The sequence below is a fragment of the Chenopodium quinoa genome, unplaced genomic scaffold (genome assembly GCF_001683475.1).
Source record: "Chenopodium quinoa cultivar QQ74 unplaced genomic scaffold, ASM168347v1, whole genome shotgun sequence".
In the NCBI taxonomy this organism is placed as follows: domain Eukaryota; kingdom Viridiplantae; phylum Streptophyta; class Magnoliopsida; order Caryophyllales; family Amaranthaceae; genus Chenopodium; species Chenopodium quinoa.
Window position 1 is genome coordinate 6825440 of NW_018744704.1, and position 19579 is coordinate 6845018.

The 19579-nt window shown below is 37.9% G+C and overlaps 1 protein-coding gene across 1 annotated transcript; it reads right to left on the bottom strand.

The window, feature by feature from the left end:
• Positions 1–13024: 13024 nt before the first annotated feature.
• On the bottom strand, positions 13025–13429 carry LOC110703031 (probable DNA-directed RNA polymerase subunit delta). Its single transcript, XM_021880788.1, has 2 exons — positions 13237–13429; positions 13025–13161 (listed from the first exon to the last, which is right to left on the bottom strand). Exons 1-2 carry the CDS (start codon positions 13427–13429, stop codon positions 13025–13027), a joined length of 330 nt encoding a protein of 109 aa, XP_021736480.1.
• Between the last annotated feature and the right edge of the window lie 6150 nt (positions 13430–19579).

Sequence of the window (19579 nt, forward strand, 5' to 3'; positions counted from 1 at the left end):
AAATAACCATCTCATATTCCCATAAGCACCAACAATCTATGGACCAATTGCTTCACAAAATCCAAAGATAAAAACAAAAATGAAACAAATAGCTTAAAAGCTAGTAATATGGATAGACTAGAGGGTATAAGGCTCAAATGGTTAGCAAGAAGGCAAATGTAAACCCAAAATCAAAAATATAAAATCCAATCCTAGAAAAAGAAAAATTACCACCCCTAAAAGATGCCTTTGTCCTTCCAAAATGGTTCGGTCGCGATCTCGAGAGATAAAAGTCAAGTTGTAGATAAAGTAAGCGATAGTCAAGGATCCATGTGCTGTTCATGCAAATAGGTAGAAGGCTAGAAAAATGAAACCTCACATGGTTGTAGCAATAACTCACTATTAGCTTCAAACCCACTATAGGAAGCAACACCTTCTTACCACAAACAAGTAGACTAGGGCTTCAAGGTCATAAAAGTTCTTAACCAACTACCTTAACATACTCAATCCTAGAGTCAACCAAACATATTCTCAAACCGTGCACACCGTTACCATTTAAGAACGGAGAAAAGCATTTAACTATACAAGTCCAAAAGTATTATGTCCAAAGCAAGAACAAAACAAAACTCATTGCAAATTTGCCTTGATAGAAAGAAAATTCTTTTTGGAGTTTTTTCAAAATAAAAGAACATGGAAATGCATATACAAATGTGCATGGTATATATGAATCAACATCTCACCAAACATGGTAGAATACCCTCCCCCAAGCTTGAATGAGACAACATGCTCAAACATAAATCAAATAATCCGTGGGAGGGGAAAACAAAGAAATCAAACCAACAATACAAACATATGTCCAACAAGTCACCCACAATTAGAGAAAGAGCAAGGAAGGATATTTTCGGATGTTGGTGGGTGTAAATACCAGTAAATGATCCAATTCAACCTTTTAACGCTAATTTCCTCCAAAGTTATGCCTCATATGCCATATGCTAGAAAAGAGGAATAAAACTTCCTTGATTTTTGATCCAAACAGATGCTCCAAAGTATATTAAGTTATGTACCTAGCAGAAGGCACACAAACATTTCCATGAGAGAAAATCTATACTAAAAAGAAGAGAAAATGAAAGCAATAAAAAAACGGGTTACTTCCCGAGAAAGGCTTGCTTAAGGTTCAAGCGTGACTGCTTTAGTAAATAATATTGCAACGAACGCAAGAGCTTGTCAAACGCACTACTACACATTTCATATGAAAGTAAGTATGCACATGACGGGAAGAGGACATGCAACAAGTATAGTGAACGCAAAAGAAAATGAAGAGGGAGTTGCCAAGAAAAAGAAGAATCGAAAGAAAATTCAAGAGAAGAAGAAGAAGAAGAAGAAGAAGAAGAAGAAGAAGAAGAAGAAGAAGAAGAAGAAGAAGAAGAAGAAGAAGAAGAAGAAGAAGAAGAAGAAGAAGAAGAAGAAGAAGAAGAAGAAGAAGAAGAAGAAGAAGAAGAAGAAGAAGAAGAAGAAGAAGAAGAAGAAGAATAAGAAGAAGAAGAAGAAGAAGAAGAAGAAGAAGAAGAAGAAGAAGAAGAAGAAGAAGAAGAAGAAGAAGGATAGAAAGGCAAACTCTCTTCACAAAAATCTTTTTGTTTGACAAAATAACTCTCTTCCTCAACAATCAATGAGTTGGGAGCTTGAAGATCATGAATAGAAAGAGGGTCCCCAAGAGGCTCCTTGAGAAAAGAAGGGAGGGACATATGATAGGAAGGGATATAGTTAAATTTCCTTGCAAAAGGGACATGAGAAGAAGGGATAGGAGCAATGGTCTCACAAATGAACTCTTCCTCACCACCATTCCTAACATCACCAATAAGAGCATGGAAATCAATCATAGAATCCTCAAAAGAAGAACACTCATGATCTTCATCTCCCTCAAACATCCAACTTCCAAGAGAAACTACATCATCCTCTCCATCACAACTATGAACAACAACTCCCTCAACATCCTTAAGGCCCAAAGTCTCAAAAACATGGATGAATGGATGCAAATTCATTTCAAACTCATCTTTCACCCATGAAGCATCCTCAATGAACTCACTCAAAAGGCTATGATTTTTCATTTGACACTCAAAGAACACATTGGACATAACCTCAAATGAGTCCAAATACTCATGGATATAAGAATCACAATCATGCACTTGAGACTCATCATAGTCAACAAAGGAAGGGGAGTTTAGCTAGATTCGCAAAATCATCATCATCATCATCACTCTCAACTCCCTTTCCTTCACTCCTATGCTCACTAATAGGATCCTTACACACTCTTGGTTTCTCATGAATATCATCATCATCATCATCTTCAACACATACATTGGATTTAGCATTTTCACAAACAAGCATCAAAGATGACAATTGGCTTTCTAGCTCTCCATGTCTCCTTCTTTCCTCCTCAAGACGCTCCTCACTCTTTTTCATCACCTTTAATTGACTTCTCATAGAATTAAGAATCAACTCCTTACTAGACCTAAGATCATCATCAAGTTCAATAAGCCTAATTTAAGATTCAAAAATAGCAATAAGAGATTCAAAAGGTGTAAAAGGTTGAGGTTCAACAAGAGAAGGAGTACTACCAAGATTGGAAGAATCAACATTAAAATCATGAGCATATTCATCATATTAGGGAGTGGGGGCACAATCAAGCACATGAGATTCATCATTGAAGGAACAAAGCACATCACAAAAAGGCATGCTAAATAATGAAGAATATTGAAACACACCATTAGCATCAACTTGAGCATGTACCTCATCATCATGAGAAAAAGAGGAAATAGATTTGAAAGCATTTGTTCAAAGTTCACTAATGGGATCATGTGTCAAATCTAGAGCTGTCAAAAGCTGACCCGGCCCGAAATACCGACCCGAACCCGATTATTAACCGACCCGTCTAAACCCGAACAAATGATGACCCGAACCCGATATTACTCGACCTAAAACCAACCCTAGACCCGAGTTAACCCGAGTATCTGAGACCCGAACCCGAACATGAACCGACCTGGAAATGACCCAACCCGAATATAACCCGTAAAATATTGACTTGAACTGAACCCGACCTGAACCAAAATTTACCCAAACCCGTTGTAACCCGTCAAAACCCGAATTTAACCCGACCCGAATTCAACCCGAATTATTCTTAACCCGACCCAAATTTAACCCGACCTATTACTAACCCGACCCAAATTTAATCTGACCTATTACTAACCCGACCCGAAATTCAACCCGATCTGTCACTAACCCGACCCGAAATCAACCCGACTTGTTATTGACCCGAAGTTAACTAGCAGTCTAGGATTACGTCATATCTTTTTTTTTCCCTAATTCTATGAGTTATTTTCCTATTTAAGCTTATTCAAATATTTTCGATAAAATTCTATATTATCAAATGTATTACAATTTATATGTCTCAAAAAAACCTATAAAAATTTATGAATACCACTACATTTTGGATGCATGTGCATTCTTTATTTAAATTTAGTAATTACGATTTACGAATACTACTACTTTTTAGGTGCAAGTTCATTCTATATTTCAATTAAGCAATTGTGGTTTATGAATACTACTACTTTGTAGGTGCATGTGCATTAATGTAGTCAATTACGGTTTACAAATACTATTTGACCTTAGGCTTGTTTGTTTTCTCTTATATTTTATTAAAAAAAATCAAATAAAAAAAAGTTAAAAAAATAATAATTTCGGATAATGATTGAATTGAACGTGATAATGATTGAATGCGAGCATGAGTATATGACAATGACCCGATGATAATCTAACCCAAATAATTTACCTATACCCGATCATGACTTGACTTGTCTGGACTTGAGAAAGTGGTGACCCAAACTAAGGTTGTTAAAAGGCTTTTATTGGTCTTTTATTTTTCTAATTTTATTATTCATTTGCCTATTTAATCTTATTTAAATGTTTTGAATGATGCCATTTAAATGTTTTAAAAAAAAAAGCCATTAAAAAAAAAAGTGAACTCGGATATGAACTTATAAAAAATAAATAAGTTTAGATAATTTCAAATAAAATAAGTTTAGAAAAATAAATTATTGTATTTTAACTTATCTAACTAAACCTATTTTATCCGAATTTATATGAACTTATTGTATTTTATCTAAACATGTCATCTCGAATATGAACTTATCTGAAATTGTTATCCCTAAAATGAGTGGAATCAATGTGAATAGATTAGAATAGGGTTTGAACTTATCTTCTAAAAATCTAAACTAAACCTATCTTATTGGAATTAATATGAACTTATTATGTAGATCTTATCTAAACTTATTAGAACTTATTACCTCGAATTTAAACTTATCTGAAATTATTTCTCTTACAATAAATGAAGTAATTGATAATGATTAAACGTGAATTTCATTACATGAACTGTTAACAAACCGACCCAAAAAATGTACCCGAACCTGATATGACCCGACCTGAAATCAACCCGTTACCCAGATTAACCCAATATTTGAGACCCGAACCCGAACATGACCTGACTTGGAAATGATCCAACCTGATTATAACCTGCAATTTTTTGACTTGAATCAAACCCGACTTGAACCTGAACATGACCCGCTTGTAAATGACCCGACCTAATTGTAACCCACAAATAATTGACTTGAATCGAACCTGACTTGAACCCGAGAATGACCCGACTTGGAAATGACCCGACCTGATTATAACCCGCAAATTATTAACTTGAACCGACCCGACTCAAACCCGAGAATGACCCGACCTGATTATAACCCGCAAATTATCAACTTAAACCGAACCCGAGAATGACCCTAACCCGTTTTAACCCGTGAAAACCCGAATTAAACCCGACCTATTATTCACCCGACCCGAATGTAACCCGACCTGTTATTAACCCGACCTAAACCCGACCCAAACTCGATAAGATGTATGACCCGACGTTATCCGACTCAAGCATGACCCAACCCGAACCCGACCCGTATAGGTTACGACTTTAACCCGAAATGACCCGACCCGAGTTGACCCGAACCACACTTACCCGACCCAAACCCGACCTATTTACCCGAATTGACAGCTCTAGTCAAATCATGGGAAGTCATGCTAACATTTGAAGAATCAACACATTGCACATCAATATTAGAATCATGATTACCCCTATTATAAACATCCCAAGCAAACCAAACATAAAAATCCCAAGCATCATCAATTGATAATGCTCTAAATTCACCATTATACATGCTTTCAACAATATCCCTAGTTTGTTCATTCAAACCAAAATAACAAATCTCACAAGCCTTACAAAGACTACAACGATTATAGTCCAAAAATCCCTTAAAAAGGCTCATTGTCATATTGAGGAAAAGAGAAGCATGCCATTTTTCTTTATTTTTTTCAAAAACAAGCAAAAATGAAATAAAAGAAAAGTATATACAAAGACCTACACTCAAGCAATAAAAAACACTCAAACATAGACACCGTTCCCCGGCAACGGCGCAATTTTGACGTAGGGAAAACTAGGTCGTTGACTAATCCTCCCTAGAGCCAAACAAAATTTATTATCACTTAACAAACCTATATACAAGTATAGAGGTAAGTCAAGGGTCGAACCACTAGGAACGGTTATGCTTAAGTGTTTCCAATGTGCGCCTAAGCTAGATCGAAGTTAAGGGTGAAGAATAGAGTAACCAATACTAATCACCTACCAAATTAAGAAGCAAACAAATGAAACACTAGGGAACGGGGATCAACAAGTAATCAAGACAATTGCAACGACTTGGAAAGGTTAAGCTAATCAATGGTTGTGAAAACTAATGCTATCAATTGGAATCAAAGAGCTATCTCCTAATCGTTAAGCTAGGTTTCCTCTATGAATAACAAACTAGGAGAATCACAATCCAAACCAATCAACAATTGCAAATCCTAAATCAAGTGGTCATGTCATTAGGAATCACAATGTAATCTAGCATAGTTCTCAAGGCCTAATCAAACTACACACATGCAAACATACATTAATCACTTTAATCTCAACAATCAATCAACATGATTCCCAAATTAATCACAATCAATCAATCATACAAGTTTTACCCAAACCCTAGCAAAACAACTACTCAAGAATCATCATCTAGTCAACAAGCAAGTAAATGAAATCAAGAATCAACAAATATGAAGAGCAACTATAGTAATCAAGATTCAATCATCAAAACCAAATCAAACAAGCATGAAATTAAACAAAGCAATAAGATGAGATAGAGTTAGAAATGCTCATTGATAATTGAAAAGATCTTCAATACAATTGTCACCCTTGCATCATCAATCTCTCAAATCACCATTGAAATCTCTCACTTTCTCTCTATAAATCTGCTCCTAAAACTAACCCTAAAACTAGAGAGAGAAACTCTTCACCTCGCTAAAATTATGAGGAAAATAATGTCTATAAACTTCTCACAAAAATCGGTTATAAAAAGGTATTTATAGGAGGCGGGAATACGAATTTGAAATAACCCGGAAAACAGGGAAACGCGCCTGTGCGAGAGCTGCGCGCCCTCACTGCGTTGGGTGTGCGCGCCCGTGCACGTGGCTTACTCACCCATGCATGTGGCCTGCGCGCCCGTACACGTGGGTTGCGCGCCCGTGCTCTTTGGGTTCCTTCGACGCTTCGTAGCTTCGTGCGCTCGCAAATGGGTCTTCGTGTGCGCACACAATATCTTCATGATACTCACCAAGTATGGCAGATTCAAATGTAGTTGACGGTGGGTTCAACACCATGATCTCATGAGAGCGCGACTTGAGAGCGCAAGAGATAGAACTTAGAGCATGCCACTTTCTTATTTCTTGAGCTTTCCCAAAGTTATAAGCTTGCTCCAAAGTCATCTTCCAACTTGGTAAGCCACCAATATCAAGACCCAAACCTCTTACAATATCTACAACATCGTAAAGAGAACAAATAATGGAGAAAACACTAGAAAATCCACAAAAGTGGACAAAAGCACAAAATAAGAAAGAATAAGGAAACTAAAGAGAAAATAAATAAAAAAAAAAAAAACAAGCATTTATTTAGAAAGAAAGCTATAAAAAGAAAGTAAAAACAACCTAAAAACTCATCAGTGTGTGTGTGTGTAAGCAGATAGTTTATTCTAAGAATTTAGTAGTAAATACTTCTACCAACCAAATAGTATGTTGTAGTAATTTTAACATGCATGTATACACACACACACACACACACACACACATATATATATATATATATATATATATATATATATATATATTTGTCTATTCTAAGAATTTAGTAGTAAATACTTCTACCAACCAAATAGTATGTTGTAGTAATTTTAACATGCATGTATACATATATATATGTCTGTGTATTAAGACTCCCCTATTAAGTATATATCACTTAGTTTGATATTTAGCTATGATAATATTGGTTTGTTCTAATCATGGTACATGTATCACATGGTTATTACCAACAAAGTATTCAGAGACTATAGAAAAGTAATATCAAAGCCCCACAAAAAAAAAAAAAAAAAAAAAAGGAAAAATAAAAGGGGGGGAAAACCAAGCAAAAAATAAAATAAAAAGGGGAGGTTTAGAGTGTTCTGAATAACATCAAAGAAAAGTTATTAAAAGACAAAATGAGTGAATGAGAGGGATTTAGGGAAAAGTAATTGACTATGGAAATTTTAATCCTTTTGATATTCATTTAAATTTCATTGTAGTTGTATTTAGTGAAAACAAGTTAATTAAGTTTTTTTTTTACTCATGCCCCTGTTCATACATGTAAAATTGTAGTCTGAAAATTCCAATCGAATTTGATGTACTCGAATAAATTCATGTCATTTTTTAAAGTTAAATCACGCTAAATTTAATATTCATGTAAAATAAAATCGAAAGCGTATATTTTCCAACACGGCTTATGCTCGAGTCGAGTCATGTGTACTTTTACCACACATAAATCATGCATAGGGAATATGGCTTGTTGTTAGACATAAGATCTTTAGCCAAAATGCATGAATATAAATATGCAAGTACATAATAAAATATTGGATTCAAGTACATACTACATATCTATAGAGTATGAAATTGGTAATTCTAGGAGCATGGACTGCTAATTTTATGGAAAGAAATATAACAGACCACTGTTAAAGGCACAGTAAGTTTGAACTTCTGTTTATACCCTTGCTATTTTCTTTTATATTCAACCCCTGCTGCAATTGAGTTGGATGTAAACATCATAGGCAAGAAAAACAAAAAAGAAAAAAAAAAAAAAACAAAGGGAAGAAACACTGGAAGGATAAAACGACAGTCTTCAACACCAACATCACTGTCACATTCTCTACCTATGCTTGTTGACAGGTATATATTCATTTGTTTTAATTTAAAGTTTCAGCCAAATTGAAGAACAATTAATGCTAGCTAAACATCCATCTATACACTTGCAAACATGATAGCATTTATTGTAAAGGACTAGATGTTATGTGTGAAAAAGCCATTGTTTGTCTGCATCCAAACAGCCTATGTGATATGCTTATTAATGTTTATGCTTTTAATTAATGTAAGTGCTATTATTTTTAGTTAATTTGACTTAGATTTTACATGCATCTTGGACTTTAAAATCAATTTTTGCATTACAAAACCTTAACGCCATTTATATTGAACTAAAGAATACTTCAGATTAGTATACCAAATGATGGCATACAAGGTAGATTAATAAAAATATTTAGAATTAATAATGCTACACACTTATAGCCCTTTTTTACATAGTTATAATTCTTATGTTGATTGATTTAATAATGTTAAGCATTTATGCTGCAAGTTCTTTATTATGATTAATCTCTGATTTTATTAAATTCATAAGTTCACTTTGACAATCTAGGGTTTAAATACAAATTAACATTGATTTAATTAATATTATGCTCAATTTAAGGTACTTAAGTGAATTATTGAAGTAATTGTGGTTATCATGATTAGTAAATTGAATCAAAATCCATGGTTATTGGTGTAGAAAAGGGGTTTAGAGGTAGCTGATGCATTCAATTTGTGGTTATTGAAAGAATTAAGGAACTTATCGATGCTTGTTTAATTTATAAGTTCAATGGTTCTGATTAAATGGTTAGTGTGTTCGATTTACACATCTTATGAAACTAATTACCAACAAATAATCATTTTTAGTGTAGAATAGATACCAACAATAGATGGTGTTTGTTGATATTTATTAAATACTAATCATATTTTGTGTAAAGTAATCATTATGTAACTATTTAACAGCTTTTACAAATAAATTGTCTTTCTAACCCATGCATTTCAAGTAAATATGTGGCATTTCTTGTATAAGATTGTAAAAGTTTATATATCCTGCAATGGCTTACCTAATTTAGTGCTTTTTATATAGAGGATTCTCTTATGGCACCTCAACGAAGGTTTCTGGATGAACTCGATACATCGAGTAGGTCATACAAGGTAAAAGTGAAGATTGCAGAAAAAGGTCGACAACAAGAATCTGAAAAGAAGGTCTTATACCAGTACATAATAATTCAAGATGACAAGGTATAATCTAAACATGTCATTTACAAATATACAATTGCCTTTTAATAAATCATGATATACAAGTGTATGATAGCATGTTCTTATTGTGTTTTATAATAGAAAAATCGCATGAAGATGACACTTTTTGGTGATCAAATCGAAGCATATAAAGATGTCATCTTGTTCAGAGGTAGTTATGACATTGCTAATGCCATAATAAGAACATTAGATGCACAATGGAGAGCAAGGGAATCAGATCTTCCATTTTAGATGATATTAGGAAGTAGAATTTTCATCCAGTCCTTGGATCTTGAAGGAGAACAAGTCTATCCTAGATACCAATCGCTTGCTTCTATTCCAAGAGTTGATGATGATGATGATGCTAGACATGGTACACAACACATTTGAGCCTACATTTAAGCCTTTGGATTATATATATCCCCTGTTGACACTTTTCCTTTTGCTGTAGATGTACTAGTTATTGTGCTCTATGTTGCAAGGGAACCAAGAAAGATTGTAACAACTTTGAACAAGGAGACTTGATGGTGATAGATCATTGGTGATTGCATTTACTGCTCACATATTTAACTTCATTATTTCATGAGTACCATTCCTTGTCTTCTGATGTTTATGTATATACTTTCAACACTGATCAACTAATGAAAGTATGCACCTGGAATGATTTGTTTGGAAAAGAATGTGAAACACTGGTTTCTAATAGTGACTCATTTAAGATTATTGGCATAATAGGTCTACGTCCTATCACTCGCAAAGGTAGCCCATAAAACACCTTACAAAGTGTTTTCCTTAGTTGACCTAATTTAGAGACTATCAATAACATGATATACATTTAATGGCATCTTAAAATCACAGGCTTCCAGATTGAGTCAACCATGTCTACTGTGATAATCAAGAATCTTGAAGGTGAAAAGGCAGCTGAATTAGCTAAACGGTATACCAATTTAAACTTGCTTACTTAGAAACTGCATTCAAAATGTTATTATGATATCCTGAGTAATGAATATTATAACTGTTAATAAGAGGGCAAGGAAGCATCAAAGTGTATCAAGCTAGAGTTAGAGTTTCCTGGAATCCACCTGCAAAGAGAATTTTAACAACCATAGGTCGCATTAAAGCAAAATAAGGTATACTTATATGATTCAAAATGCATATAAAGGTACTAGAAACTCCTTTTCATTCATTGATAAGCATGTTTCCACATTCATCAGAGTTATAAAAATACAATTATCCCTTGTATTTAGTAAGTTAGAGCTAGGTAATAAGGTAGCACACATCAACGTAATAATATAATAGTTTATATTATAATGTAGGCAACAAGAACTCTTCCACAGGAAATATATTGGCTAAGAGTTGTAGCACCAGATCTTGCATATGAAAGGCTCAGGGCATATATAGGATGTTCTCACTGTGGCAAACGAACACATTTGATTGTTGGAGAAAGCTTTAATTGCATAGCTTGCAGACGAAATGAAGTATATACTACTCACCGGTAAAAATAAACTACCAACACAATTAGATTGCTATAATAATGAATACTTTGCAACCATAGCAAACTCACACTGATTTATAAAATTATACAGAGCAACTATTACTTTCAATGTCTCTGATGGAACAGGAACATTACAACTTACTACATGTACTGAGAACTGTGTTCCATTACTAGGGATGTCAGCTGAAGATCTTTATCAAATGAAAATACTGGTAAATAATCTACCACCTGCATATCATGTTAACACTTCTGACTTTTCCTGGTGTGATAAAATACTTGCTTCTAAAGTAACCCAATACTATTTCTCTTTCAAGAAGATACTGACAAGTTTTCCCAAATTGCTTTCAAACTAGCAACTACATATTTTCTAAATAAGATTGGGCCTACAACTGCTCTTTAGCAGAATGAGGTTTTACAATGGGGTCTGAAAGGTGTGGAAATAGAAGACACTGACACAGCTGTTACTGCCGGTTGCAGCTCCACAACCATTCCTACAGGATCTATAATCAAAGTTACAGAAGCAACAGGTGATACCAAAGATGTTGATACTGCCACAGGCACTAAAATGAAGGCAAGAGATACAGAGGCTTTAAGAAAAACCATCAAGAAAGAGACTGTTAAGGCTATTGACTTATCAATCTTCAGTTAGGAAGAGGAAGATGCCTGCTTATTAGCAGAATCAATGGTTGTAGAAAATCAGGTTGCTCAATCTTACACTGAAGATTCTGGACAGAAAAGAAAGAGATCTGAAGTTGATGATGAAACTAGTATCACTACACCAGCAAAGGATGTCATTAAACCAGCAACACAGTCAGCAGTCAAAAGGACAGACTCCATCAAAGAAAAAGAAGCAGAACAAGCTGCTCATGCTGCTCTTAATGGGAAGGCTATTAGCTTCGAGGGAGAAACAATTGTTCCAGAGAAAGAACAGATTGTTAAGCAAGAAAAAGAGAGCATGCTTCGAGCCCTCGTCTTTCATGATGATGACTCTGTTGACATATAACAAGCTATAAACCAGACTTATGGCTAATCAGTTGGGTAACAGCTTCATCTATTAAATCTTTTGTTATGTATCTACTTACTACGGCTAGGCTTTAGTGTTGAAGTTTTTGCGAATGTGGCTTTCATTTGAAACAAGTATCCCTAGACTACTTGTTCTTAGATAGTGCCACTTAGATTAAGGAAGTATCCCCTATGGTTAAACCTTTTGAAGAATGTGGTTTTGAATAGGAACATGCCAGGTTTCTTAACAATACTTGTTCCTATGTAACACCACTTGTTAAAGTACCAAGCTCGACAAACAATGTAATTAGTCTATCTTTTGCTGCCTAATTACTTAGGCGTGTCTTACAAAATAATCAGGCATTATGTACTTAGAATATAAGAAGGAGGTGGCTTTCTATTTCTATAATATTGTAGCCATATGACCTTCTGCTTATTATGTAAATATAATGTGAAATATTATATGGTTAAGTACTTCAAGTGTGTTATCTCTTTACTTATTAGAATCACTAGAAAAATGAGCTAATAAATACACTAACTTATCATTCTTTCAGAGAAGTATAAGAAGAATAATTAGTTTACAGAATCATCAAGTGCTATATCCATAAACCATCACAAAAGATTACAAATAAATGCTGAATTTCCATACATGAGCAATAAAGTATATCCATTAATCAAACCACCTAATATGTAACCCTATAATTTCATATATGAGTTCATCATCATCTAACCTATACCAAGCATAAATATAAGCAATATAAACAATAAAAAGCAACACAAAACTAATGCTTTTAAACCAAGATCAACGATTATTTATATATCATAACTTCATTCATTTAGCAACTACAACCTCCTGTTCATACATCCTAATTACATACACTACATCTTTACAGTTAAGTAGTTAGCTTCTTTAATCACATACATACATATATGTGTGTGTGTGTGTGTGTGTGTGTGTGTGTACACACACACACACACACACGCCTTCAATCATGGACTTTTCATTGCATACATATCAGAATCCTCACTTGTTCCCTCAACTTCATAGTGGTTCCCAAAATCAGAATCAAAACCACTATCATTGTCATCATCATCATCAGAATAGTTTCCAAAATCAGAACCACTGTCTGATTCAAATGATGCATCCGATTTTGGAACAGCTTATTCTTCAGTCTTGGTTTCTGAATCAGAATTTAGGTCACTTTTAGGCTCTTCATCAGTTTCATCATCTGCCTCACTCTCGCCTTCTTCTTCAGTCCCACCTTCTTCCTCAATTATGGCTTTATCTTCATCACTATCTGATTCAACCACAATTACTTTTCGTTCACGCTCATCACCATCAACCTCTCGCTGTCTTTTACTGCTCGGTTCTCCTTCTTCCATTTTGCGCTCCATCTTCGAGGTACCTTGTTGTAGTAAGGCCAGATGATTGTTCATCTGCTTTGTAACATAGGCAAAATATAACAAGAAACTTGAAATATTCTCTTCTTGTGATTTGCTTGCATTCGACTTCTAAGCAGGTGGTGCGAAGACTTTCCCAAGAGGTCGCAGTACTATCAGTACTCGCCATTTTTTTTTACTTTTTTTTTGCAGAAGAACGAAGATGAAAGAAAAAAAAAAGAAGAACAGAAAAGGAAATGAAAGAAAAGTATTATAAACAAAAGAGTTTCAAGTACACAGTTTGACCAATCAAAACCAAGTTCAATAATTATTACACATTCTTGAAAGAATAAGACTATATGTCTTCCAAAAAGTACAACTTTAGAAATTCTTCACTTCAATACTTAATGTTTCCTATTATGCATAGTATCTGTACACACGTGTGTTGGGACCGTTTCTGATTTTCGTCAATTGTTTTTTTTTTTTTTGTTTATACGCCATTTTAAACCGAATTATCTTCAAATCTTAAATTTAAAACTATATGTTTCATTGTGTCTCATACATTCGTATCCCTTTTAATAAAAATAAAAATAAAAAATAGACAACGTGATAGTATCTTTTAATACAATATTGCATTTTATTATTATCATTATTTTGTAAAAAAAATAACCAACGCTTAAATACCAAGCTCATATCCATTTTTAATAAAAAAAAAATTAAATAATACAACAATAGTTATAATTAAATAAAACGATTGTACCAAATTTACTTAGAATCCAAAGTGGTTACATTCGATAACAACACAACTCTTAGATACTAACATCCTAACTGATTAGGGGATTTTTCCCTAACCAATCATCGTCTGACAAATGGACCAATCAGGCCCTACCATGTGTCTGCCGCATGGGCCACTAGGAGTCTGCCACGTGTCAGGGGTTGATCGGTCCACCATGGACCACTTGTGTCACGACACGTGTCCTCCCCTATGCCAACCAGGCAAAACGGCCACCTAGGCCCAATCCTTGGAAAAAGCCCAGTCAGCCCTAGGTTAACCTAAACCTAGCATTTGGCACGCATCCCAAGGCATATAAATATGATCATTAATCCTCATTAGGGGGGAGGACGTTCATTAATTACTCTCACCTAGAGAAAACACTTTACCTTTTTCCGCATTAATTACTCCTTAAACAAGTACTAACTTGACCATCGGAGGCGGAGCTCCAACCACCCGGAGTCTCTGTTTGTTTTGCATGTACAGGTGCACGGTTCCAGTCTCGGAATTGTAACTCTCCCGCAGGACATCAGAAAACCCCGAAACATTTTGGCGCCGTCTGTGGGGAGAGTACTTTTGAGATGGCAACAAAGTCTGTACCAGAAGAGAGGCGTCTAGAGGACGACCCTCAAGTATACTCAGACCATGATACTGAGAATGAGGTTGAGGTTGAAACACACACAACCTCAGACGGGACCCTAAGGGCTCGTTGCACCCGTCACACCGAAAGGAAAGAACGGGTAGATCACCAAGCTGGACCCAGCAATCCAGTCGGCCAACCGCCTGAGCAACAACAGGCGGCTGAAGGGTCTGCTCCCATTACAAGAAACGAACTCATGACTTTCATGAGGGGGGTCAAGGGGGAGATCCAAGAGTTGATTAATAAGAAGACGCCTGCTCTCTCTAAGGAGTAGTCGGCCAGAAAACCTTCTCATTCAGGAAGGAGGAAGCTTGTTCAGGGTCGAGAGGCGACCCCCCACCCTAACTCTAGGAAGTGGGAGCCGCCTGTGATCGACCTAACAAAGTATCGTTTTCCCTCACTAGGGAAAGAAAGCCCATTCGTCATATACAAGCAGACGGGTCGAAGAAAACATACTCAGATGCTCGGCTGTTGCTAGAACAAAAGAGGAACGAACGACTGTCAGAGTCGACTTCCACTTCAGATTTCCAAGACAGTCCGCACAAAACCTCTATGAGGTTCACTCAGTCAAATTATGAGAGCCAGACAGGCGGTACCTCCCGTCGGTCTGGATTTCATAAAGAACAGGCGGTACCAAACATGACATACGTATCGCAACAGCAATATTTCTTGCAGCCACCTCTGTTTGGAGGACAGGTGGCAAATAATGTCCAACCTTTGGACTGGCAACTACGGTTGCTTAGACTTGGAGAACAGCCGTCCGCCTTTTCCAAGGAAATTACAGAGGCCGCCCAGCCGGCCAAAGTCAAGAATGTGCTAGTAGGCGCCTATGATGGCACTACTAACCCTGAAGACCATTTGATGGCGTTCACCAACCTAATGTACCTTCAAGGGTTGGATGATCCCACTTGGTGCAAGTGTTTTCCAGCGACTCTCAAAGGAATCACACAACAATGGTTCGGCAACCTGCCGACTGGTTGCGTGAACAATTTCAAGACGCTTGCTTACTTGTTCACCTCCAACTTTGCTATGAACATTCCTGCAAAGAAGACGACCCTTGATTTAGGGACCATTCAGCAGGGTGAGAAGGAAGGACTCCGTTCTTATATCAGGCGGTTGATGAGGATACAGATTCAAGGGCTGCCGGATGAAGTAGCCTACACTGATTTTTTCAGAGGTCTCAAGGATGGGTCGACCTTCAAGTTTGACCTGGTTCGAAAGAGAGTTGTGACTCTCCAAGAAGCTCTAATTGAAGCTGAAGCCTATATTCAGGCGACTGATCTCTGTAATACCAAAAAGCAGTCGGATGGACGGAGGTCCGACAAAAAAGAAAGCCGACCAAAGCAGTCGGCCAATAAAGATGAGAAAAAGAGAAAAGAAGTCTGGGAGGCCGACTCCTCTAAACAGCCAGCCTAGAAAAAGAAAAAAGAGTTCAAACCATACTCCCCGAAGTATGCGTTCAGCAAGGATAGCCAAGCTATCCTTAAAGAAATCAAGAGTCGGATCTCAATCGAGAAGCCGGCCCCCATGAAGGGTTCTGCAAGCAATCGGAACCAAGACAAATTATGTCATTATCATGAAGACGTTGGTCATGAAACCAACGAATGTATCAGCCTCATGCGCTACCTGGACCGCCTGGCTGAACAAGGCGACCTTGACTCCTATGTCAAGAAGTCTAAGGGGAACACTTCCTCAAAGAACAAGCAGTCGGCCAAAAAGAATCATCAACAAGCCGACAGTTCTAATACAAATGATGCAGTCGTTTACACTATTGCAGGCGGCTTCTCAAGAGGCGGCCCCACTATCAGGGGCAATAAAGACAATATCAGGCGGCTAGATGTTAATTCCGTTCATCAAGAACGGACCGCCAAGAGTTCATTCCCAGAAATTGTCATCACAGAAGAGGATCTGGGAGGGGTTAAGGGGCCGCATGATGACCCCATTGTTATTGAGTGCAAAGTGGCCAACCAAAGAGTTGGCCGGATCCTCATAGATACCGGTAGCTCCTCTGATCTTATCAGCAGCAAGTGCCTGGCAAAGCTCAAGTACAAGACTGATTGTATACATCCGGTATCCCACCCTCTAGTAGGGTTTGGAGGAGGAGTCGTACACCCAGTAGGGCGAGTGGATTTACCCATCCGCTTGGGTAAGAAAGGGGAGGACCGTCACATGGTGGTCCGGTTCTTAGTGGTTGAGGAACTCTCGGCCTATAACATGATCCTGGGACGACCCACCCTGAACAACTCTAAAGCTGTCATTATCCCCTCTCTTATCCTGCTCAAATTTGAGAAGGATGATGGAACAGTCGGCTCCCTAAGGGGAGATTAGAAGATGGCTTGAGAGTGCTACCTCTCGGATATCAAACTCACTGTGGTCGCTACGGACCTTGAAATTATCAAGGAAGATGCGCCTGCTCAAAAAGCAGGCGGCGAGAAAAGAAAGGCTGCCCAATCGGGAGCCGAAAGGAAAGACAAACGATAGCAATCACTGGTGGAGGAGCAGTAGGATGAATTCCGTCCTCAGCCGGCTGGTGAGCATACGGACGTCGTGCTGGACGACTCATGTCCTGACCAAACGATCAAAGTTGGGACGACTGCTCTTAAAATTCTGGGTGTAGATTTTCACCAACTTTTGAAGGAATTCAAAGACATCTTTGCATTCGAGGTTCATGAAATGCCAGGATCAGTCCTGACCTGGCGGTATATAAACTGGCTGTGGATCCGAAAAAGAAGTCGGTCAGGCAAAAGAAACGGAACCATGGCGAAGAGAGAAGTCAGGCGGCTGTTGCCGAGCTTAAAAAGCTGCTTGATGTCGGGTTTATTCGGCAATGTTATTTCCCTAACTGGGTTGCAAATGTGGTACTAGTAAAGAAGCCGAATGGTACCTGGCGAATGTGTGTGGATTACACAGATTTGAACAAGGCGTGCCCCAAAGATAGCTATCCTCTGCCCAAAATTGATAGTCTGGTCGACTCAACAGCCGGCCATGCTTTAATGAGCTTTATGGACGCTTACTCTGGCTTCCATCAGATTCCTTTGTGGAAGAAAGATCAGGAGAAGACGGCCTTCGTCACTGATAAAGGGTTATATTGCTACACGGTCATGCCGTTTGGTTTGAAAAATGCCCCGGCCACCTTCCAAAGAATGATAAATACGGTCTTTTTTGATCAAATTGGGAGGAATGTCGAGGCATACATAGATGATATGATCGTTAAGTCCAAGCTTCAGACAGATCATCTAGCGGACCTCTGAGAAACATTCACCACACTCAGGCGGCCTTGGGAAGATTTCTCAGCCGCTCAGGCGACAAGTGCCTTTACTTTTTTCAGGCAATAAAGAAAAAGGCAAGGTTTGAATGGGGGCCGGATACTGAGGCGGCCTTCCAAAAACTGAAGGTTCACTTACATTCCTTGCCAAGGCTGGTCAGTCCCTTGCCCAAAGAAGTGCTTTACATGTATCTAGCAATATCTTACCATGCTCTAAGTGTCGTCCTCCTTGCTGAAAGAGACGGCTGCCAGCTACCGGTTTACTTTGTCAGCCATGTGTTAAAAAATGCCGAGTTGAGGTATCCCTTAGTGGAGAAATTTGGTCTTGCTCTTTTCATGGCCGTTAAAAAGTTGAAGCCTTACTTCTTGGCACATTTAGTCGTCGTGTACACAGATCAACCGATCAAGCGGCCACTGACAACCATGGAGTCGTTAGGCCGGATGATCAAATGGGCAATAGAAATTCAGAGCCTCGAAATCACATTCGAGCCCAGGAAAGCAGTAAAGGGGCAAGCCTTTGCTGACTTTATTGTAGAAATGACTCGGCCCTCTGATTCTCAAATTCCAGACCAAGTCTGGAAAGTCTATGTGGATGGGAGCTCCACCTCAAATGGTTGTGGAGCAGGCGTCATATGTCAGTCGCCAGAGGGCGACAGATATGAGTATGCTCTACGTTTCAACTTTCAAGCCTCAAACAACGAGGCAGAATATGAAGCTTTACTAGCCGGAATCCGCATGTGCAAGGCGGCTGGGGCAAGAAAGATAGACGCTTGTTCTGATTCACAATTGATAGTGAGTCAGTACAATGGCGAATACGAAGCAACTCATCCGGCCATGATCAAGTATTTACATGCGGTACGACAAGCAGTCGGATCCCTTGAAGATTTTCATCTGACTCAAGTACCAAGATCTGAAAACAACCAGGCAGATGCTCTTTCAAAGTTAGCATCCTCGGCCTCCTGTGATACTCCAAGAACCGTCTTCTGGGAGGTTATGGAGAGAAGAAGTATTGAAGAAGACCCTATTGGAATTCTAGATCGAAGTTCAACCAGGATGGATCCAATCAGGGCATACTTAACAGACGGCACCTTGCCGGATGATCATCACCAGGCGGCCACACTGAAAAAACGAGCGTCCAGTTTTGAAATGATAAAGGGAGAACTTCACAAGAGAGGGTACCTTCAACCCTTCCTAGAGTGTGTTACTCCAGAAAAAGGACGAGAGGTCTTAGAAGATCTTCACTCTGGTTATTGCGCTTCCTATGTAGGCAGCAGGTCGCTTGCTTAACGAGCAAGGCGGCATGGTTACTTCTGGCCTACTTTAGAAGCAGATGCAATGGAGATGGTGAAAAAATGTGACAAGTGTCAAAGGTTTGGCAAATTAATTCACCGTCCGGCTACCAATCTCACTGTTATCCATAGTCCACTACCGTTTGCTAAGTGGGGCATGGATATCTTGGGTCCCTATACGCCTGCTACAGGCGGCAGG

What these genes read in the sequence shown, in the direction of transcription:
- LOC110703031 (XM_021880788.1), bottom strand. Translation starts at nt 13,429, where the DNA reads ATGGAGCGCAAAATGGAAGAAGGAGAACCGAGCAGTAAAAGACAGCGA. An exon ending in AACTGATGAAGAGCCTAAAA is followed by an intron (nt 13,162 to 13,236) that starts GTGACCTAAATT and finishes CATTTGAATCAG; the next exon opens with ACAGTGGTTCTGATTTTGGA.